At 40.8% G+C, this 7312-nt stretch overlaps 2 protein-coding genes across 5 annotated transcripts in view; one reads left to right on the top strand and one right to left on the bottom strand.

The window, feature by feature from the left end:
- The first annotated feature begins 14 nt into the window (after positions 1 to 14).
- On the top strand, positions 15 to 3285 carry LOC126396014 (uncharacterized). Its single transcript, XM_050053831.1, has 2 exons — positions 15 to 1819; positions 1979 to 3285. The coding sequence occupies exons 1-2, from the start codon at positions 320 to 322 to the stop codon at positions 2480 to 2482; spliced, it is 2004 nt and encodes a 667-aa protein (XP_049909788.1). The 5' UTR covers positions 15 to 319; the 3' UTR covers positions 2483 to 3285.
- Positions 3286 to 5118: 1833 nt separating this feature from the next.
- The window catches only part of LOC126396079 (molybdopterin synthase sulfur carrier subunit-like), a 6138-nt gene continuing 3944 nt past the window's right edge, over positions 5119 to 7312 (bottom strand). Inside the window, exons 1-3 of one of the 4 annotated variants that reach the window (XM_050053919.1) lie at positions 6823 to 6959; positions 5492 to 5609; positions 5120 to 5297 (exon numbers count right to left, since the gene is read on the bottom strand). In XM_050053919.1, coding sequence (XP_049909876.1) covers positions 5137 to 5297; positions 5492 to 5609; positions 6823 to 6825 — 282 coding nt within the window. In that variant the 5' untranslated portion in view covers positions 6826 to 6959 and the 3' untranslated portion in view covers positions 5120 to 5136. Of the gene's footprint in view, positions 5298 to 5491; positions 5610 to 6822; positions 6960 to 7312 lie in introns of those variants that run through there. The other 3 variants (XR_007570512.1, XM_050053920.1, XM_050053921.1) reach the window with 3 other exon arrangements.

Below are 7312 nucleotides of genomic sequence, written 5' to 3' on the forward strand. Positions count from 1 at the left end.
GATGTATTGATAGATGTATTGACAGATGTATTGACAGATGTATTGACAGATGTATTGATAGATGTATTGATAGATGTATTGACAGATGTATTGATAGATGTATTGACAGATGTATTGATAGATGTATTGATAGATGTATTGACAGATGTATTGATAGATGTATTGATAGATGTATTGATAGATGTATTGACAGACATATTGACAGACGTATTGACAGATGTAAGTGCAAGTGTCAGGTTTTGGCCACACATCAGCTGCCTGGAGAGAGCAGGGAGGAGGGGGGGAAGGGAGGGGGGGTGATGACGCCATTGCAAATGCGATGATGATTGGCTGGGTGGGCGGATCATGCCCTGCTCACGCTGTCTCACTGCACGCTCTGACTGCTAAACACAACAAGACAGCGACAATGGCGTCGAGCCCGGGACGTTCAAAGGTAGCGTTCTCAAACTGGAAGTACCGGCATTACTTCTCGCTCATTGACGTTAAAGGCAAGAATGTTTATGTAACATGCACGCTATGTCCAGGAAAAAAGACTTTATCCACGTCTGCCTCAAGCAACTCGAACCTTATGAAGCACCTCACATCAACACATGCTAACACGACACTTGTTGCTGCTGCTGCTCCTGCTGCTAACCCAACCCCAAGCCCAAATGCAGCCAGCGAGGGAGACGGAGCCACTCTGTTAAAACAAGCAACGCTCGATTTTTCGGCTCAGCAACAGGTGACCAAAGCCGAGCTGAACACACTGATTGCCAGGTACACTGTTGAAAACATGTTACCCCTTGCCACTGTGGAGTCTGAGGCATTCAGAGCTATCATTGGTAAAATACCAATACGAGGAGGAGGAAGGGGGGTTGCCCCATGCCGAAACACTTTTGCTAAATTCATAGACAGTGAATACGAAAAAATGAATATTGAGCTTAAAAAGTCATTTGAGGAACTGGAGTACATTTCAACCACAGCAGACATCTGGACGGCCCACAATAGAAGTTTCATGGGTGTGACAGCACATTGGATCAATCCAAATAACATGGAAAGAGAGAAAGCAGCTCTTGCCTGCAGACGGTTTAAAGGGCATCATACTCATGAGGCCATTGCAGCTGAGCTTGACAATATACACTCAACATATGGGATAACACACAAAATCGCAGCAACAGTGACTGATAATGGCTCTAATTTTGTTAAAGCATTTAAGAGGTACCAGCCACAGGAGAGTGATTCTGAAGACGATGAAGATGAGGTGGCATTTACAGACATTAATGATGCTCTACATGCAACTGATGATAATGATCGTGATGTTGAGATCACTTTGCCCCCCCACAAGAGATGTGCATCACACACGCTAAACCTGATTTCGTGCACAGATATTGACAAGTGGCTGCTGTCAAACCCTGCAACAAAGGCTATTTACAGAAGTGCTACTGCCAAATGCACAGCCCTCTGGAGCAAGACTAGTCGATCAACTTTGGCTACTGAAACAGTTGATGAGTTGGTGTCAAAAAAGCTGCTTGTACCTTGTACAACACGATGGAATTCCTTCTATGATGCCCTGGCTCGAATCTCTGAAATATCCATGGTAAACTTACACACCATCTCCTCCAAATTAGGACTGACAGCGATAACAGAAAGGGAACACCAGTTTTTAAAGGAGTACTGTACTGTGATGAAGCCCCTTACAGTTGCCTTGGATATACTCCAGGGAGAAGACAACTGTTTTTATGGTACACTCCTACCAACAATAGAGACATTAATACTGAGGACAGAAGCCCTTACAAGTGGCCTGCAAATACTGAGGGATCTTCCTGACGCCATAGTCACAGTAAGAACTTTAATTGAATATTTTATTATTTATTAAATGAGCATTGCTGTAGTACTCACAATAATAAATACTACTACTACTACTACTAATAATAATAATGATGATAACACTGATTTGTGTGGATACATACATTTAATGTGATTATTCTTATCGTTTCAGGCTATCAAAACCAGATTTGCTGATGTCCTGGGAAATGAAGAGGCTATACTTGCTGCCGTAACTCTTCCAAAATTCAAACTTCGCTGGCTGCGGTCACAGGAGTTAAAGGATAAGGCTAAGGCAAGTTTGCTGGCAGAGTGCCGGAAAGTTGTCCTCGAAGAACCACAGCCAGGTACCAGCACATCTTCACACCACACAGATTCAGCCAAAGAGAGCGATTTCTTTTCCTTTGAGGAGGTTGAGGAGGACACCTCCTCTTCAGCAGAAAACCAGGTGGCAGACTATTTTAGATCTTCAGCACAAAACTTAAGCTCTCTGTGTGGATTTTCTCTCATCAAGAAAATTTCACTACGTTACAATGCTCTACTCCATCTAGTGCACCTGTTGAGAGACTGTTCAGCCAGGGCAAGCTTGTCTTCTCTCCGAAGAGGAACAGAATGTCTGACAAAAGATTCGAAAAGCTTCTCCTCCTACGTTACAACCACTGGTTTAGTCATTAGATGAGAGGAGTATTTTAGTATAGATTAATGTATTGTTCATTTTCGCTGAGAACGAACAACATTTTAATCTACATAGAGAGGGATAGTGTTTATTGTGCAATAATATACAGGTACAGAGATTTGCACTACTTAATGGCCAGGTCTTCCTTTCTTTCTTTTTACCCAAGTTTACATTTGTGTGTCTTAGTTTTGCACTTGATTGTAAAGTGTGTGAATAACTGAATATTATTTATTTTCAATATTTAATTTTTATTACTTTACTGAATATTTAAGAGTTGGATATTGCTCTGTTTATTGTGCAGTATTATACAGATACAGAAAATTGCACTAATTAAATGCCAGATTTTCCTTTGTTTCTTATTACCCAAGTTTACATTTTTGGGTATTGGGTTTTGTACTTGAATGCAAAGTGTGTGAACATTATTTATTTGCAATATTTAACTTTGTTACTGTACTGAATATTTGAGAGTTGCATAGTGCTCTGTTTATTGTGCAATGGTATACATGTACAGAGAATTGCACTACTTAAAGGCCAAATTATCCTTTGTGTCTTTTTACCCAAGTTTACATTTTTGGGTATTGGGTTTTGTACTTGAATTATTTTCAATATTTAATATTGTTACTTTACGGAATATTTAAGGATAGTGTTCTGTTTATTGTGCAGTAGGCCTAATATACAGTTACAGAGATTTGCACTACTTAATGGCCAGAAGTTTACATTTGTGTTTTCTTAACAGGCTGCAATCTATTTAGTTCAAATAAATACCAAATGTTCTAAAATACTGTATATAGTGTTTTTATTCTTCAATTAGTTGATATAAACATCTTTGACGTTAAAGATGTTATAGAATGTAATAACGTATAGAACATGAAAAATAACGTCACAGTTACTTTGCTGAGTAACTAATTACTCTTACAATGAGGTAACTGAGTTACTACTTCAGTTACTTTTTGGGAGAAGTAATTTGTAACTGTAACTAATTACTTTTTTAAAGTAAGATGACCAACACTGATTGACAGATGTATTGATGTATTGACAGATGTATTGACAGATGTATTGACAGATGTATTGATAGATGTATTGACACATGTATTGATAGATGTATTGATGTATTGACAGATGTATTGATAGATGTATTGACAGATGTATTGATAGATGTATTGATGTATTGACAGATGTATTGATAGATGTATTGATGTATTGATAGATGTATTGATAGATGTATTGACAGATGTATTGATAGATGTATTGACAGATGTATTGATAGATGTATTGTATTAGAGTATTAGAGCACACAGTACATAGAAATATTAAGAGTAACAATAGAAAACAAAATAAAGTGCACAATAGGCACAAAATTCAATAAAAACAGTCCATACATCGGCAATGTTCGGCTCAACATGCGTCAAATGCTAACGAGAAAAGATGGGTCTTCAGCAACGACTTAAATATCTCAAGAGTCTGGGCAGATCTAATATACAATGGTAGGCTGTTCCACAATTTTGGGGCAGCCACCGCGAAGGCTCGGTCTCCTTTAGTTTTGAGCCTAGATATCGGAACATCTAGAAGCAACTCATTTGATGACCTCAGTGCTCTAGCTGGTGTGTGAACATGGATGAGTTCAACTAAGTATTGGGGGGCCAGACCATTCAATATCTTAAAAACACACATCAAAATCTTAAAATCAATCCTGCAGCGGACAGGAAGCCAATGCAAAGAGGCCAGAACCGGTGTGATGTGGTCACGTTTTTTCGTGCTGGTCAAAAGGCGAGCAGCAGCATTTTGCACTAGCTGCAGACGCCGCAAAGAACGTTTATCTAAGCCCACATACAGAGTTGCAGAAATCAATCCTAGACGTAATGAAGGCATGCTACTGTACTGACAGATGTATTGACAGATGTATTGATAGATGCATTGACAGATGTATTGACAGATGTATTGATAGATGTATTGACAGATGTATTGATAGATGTATTGTATTGATAGATGTATTGACAGATGTATTGATAGATGTATTGACAGCTGTATTGATAGATGTATTGATAGATGTATTGACAGATGTATTGATAGATGTATTGACAGATGTTTTGACAGATGTATTGACAGCTGTATTGATAGATGTATTGACAGATGTATTGACAGATGTATTGATAGATGTATTGACAGCTGTATTGACAGACGTATTGACAGATGTATTGATAGATGTATTGACAAATGTACTGACAGATGTATTGACAGACGTATTGACAGATGTATTGATAGATGTATTGACAAATGTACTGACAGATGTATTGACAGATGTATTGATAGATGTATTGATAGATGTATTGACAAATGTACTGACAGATGTATTGATAGATGTATTGACAGATGTATTGACAGATGTATTGACAGATGTATTGATAGATGTATTGACAGACGTATTGACAGACGTATTGACAGATGTATTGATAGATGTATTGACAAATGTACTGACAGATGTATTGACAGACGTATTGATAGACGTATTGACAGATGTATTGACAGATGTATTGACAGATGTATTGACAGACATATTGACAGATGTATTGCCAGATGTATTGATAGATGTATTGACAGCTGTATTGATAGATGTATTGACAGATGTATTGATAGATGATAGTAACAGCTGTGTGGTCTCACCCCAGCCGATGATGAACACAGATGTGCGTCACGGTTGGCCAGCGCTCTCTGATGTCAGCACACAGCTTCCTGAATTCTGATTGGGCCATCAGCTCATACGCCTCGTACTCCAGACCAATCACCTTCCTGCCGCCCTCCTCGTCCTCACGGGTCGTACCTGCACACACGCACACACACCTGTTATCTATTGAAGGTTATTGATGTGTTTATCTATTCGTGTATGAAACACGTAAAATGTTTCTGAGACACGAGAAGAAGAAAATATGGACAGAATTAATTTACACATATAAAATAAAGGTTTGTGATCCTGAGTGAAATATTTCTGCTGCTGATAATTAATAAATTATGAACCTATGAAAAGTGAAATAGCTCCACAGGAAGAGCTGCTGACGGTGTCGACCACCTCCTGTACAGACAGCCAATCACAGCTCAGCTTGAAGACGTCTCTCGGCTCCTCTGACTCAGCCATCTGAGACGAAACATCACAGAGAAATGAAGCTGACCGACGACGTTCATTAAAACATGTTCAATATTGATCAGTTCTAATAATTTAAGAAAAAACAGCTGATTTAGACACAAATAAATAATTTATTCTGATTTCAGCTCCGAATGTAAAAAACATGGCTGCTTCATCTGACCAATCAGATTAGAGTCACTAATTCAGTATCTGACCAAATGTCTCCCCTTCTGTTCCTGAGATATGACCTTAAAATATGATGATGTCACAGTCAAGCTGACCTTTGACCTTTGACCACAAACTTCTCACCAGTTTGTGTGTCTGTGTCAAGTGGAACTTTGTGCCAAATTTGAGGAAACTCCTTAGAGGCGTTCTTGACAACGATGAGATATAAATTACCTTCACCCAGTACTCATTTTTACTGAACAGAGCTTGAACACATCACAGTGTAAATCAACACAACCTCTGTGAGCTATTCACTGTCGCTAACTGCTGACAGTTAAAAGCTAACATTTAATGGTAAATAGCTAACAGCTAACTTGATGCGCTCTCCTGCTGCTGATCCTCTCAGTAGCGTCATGGTAGTTGAGTCGTTTTGACACGATAATGATACAGCGTGTTTCAGGGTTCACCTGACGTCAGATAACTCCGCCCATCTCCCCCAGAGAGCTGGTTAAGTGTTACGAGCTGTGGAGGGGGCCCGGGGACCAGGGGGCCATGGGGATTGGGGCCCCTGGTGTCATACTTCAGAATAAAAGCAGGAAGAATTTTAGTAAAAATAATAAAAAATAAACATTTAGATTTTTGTTTCTTCCCCTGTGGATGGCGCCCCCTGTGGATGACGCCCCCTGTGGATGACGCCCCCTGTGGATGGCAACCCCTGTGGATGACGCCCCCTGTGGATGGCGCCCCCTGTGGATGGCGCCACCTGTGGATGACGGCGCCCTTAGCGTTCACCCATCCTGCCGATGACGCAGGCCGTCACTGGTTGTGATGCTCAACAAAATGTACCCACTGATTTCCAGACGTCTCGTTCACAGTGTACGTCAAGTCTTCCCGGGCTCCATGACATCACCAGGAGGACAAAACAACCTGTTCATCATTTATTTTCAGTTTCACAGCCTGGTGGCACCTGTTGCATTCTGGGAAAGTGTTTGACACGTTCCAAATGTTGACAGAAACGTCCATCAGTCCCAACTCTGACGACTGTCATGTCTCTGCTCACCATCCGTCTATCCTCCGCTGAGCGGCGGCACCACGGCAACCTCGTCCTCGTCTCCCAGAGTCACCACCTGGTCGCCGATGGCAACGTACCGCTGACGCACCGCCAACACCACCTGATCCTGCAGGATAGACAGTCTGCGTGCGCGCACGCACACACACACACACACACACACACACACACACACACACACACACACACACACACACACACACACAGTAAGCAGTGATACATCATGAGTCCTGATGTGTGACATGAACCAGGGGTGAGCTGATTGGTACATTCACTACAACCTGCTCTATGTATAGTTAGGGTCCACACTATTGTAATCCTAGGTATTCTTCTTCTTCTTCTTTCTTCTTCTTCTTTCTTCCTTCTTCTTTCGAGGAAATCATTCTTCCCATGGGTGAAAACTCACCAAACTTTGCACAAAGGTCCAGTCTCATGCCAGATATCCTCAGCTGTAAACTCAAGCCAATAGTCCTGATGGTGG

This window comes from Epinephelus moara, chromosome 9 (assembly GCF_006386435.1).
Source record: "Epinephelus moara isolate mb chromosome 9, YSFRI_EMoa_1.0, whole genome shotgun sequence".
NCBI lineage: Eukaryota > Metazoa > Chordata > Actinopteri > Perciformes > Serranidae > Epinephelus > Epinephelus moara.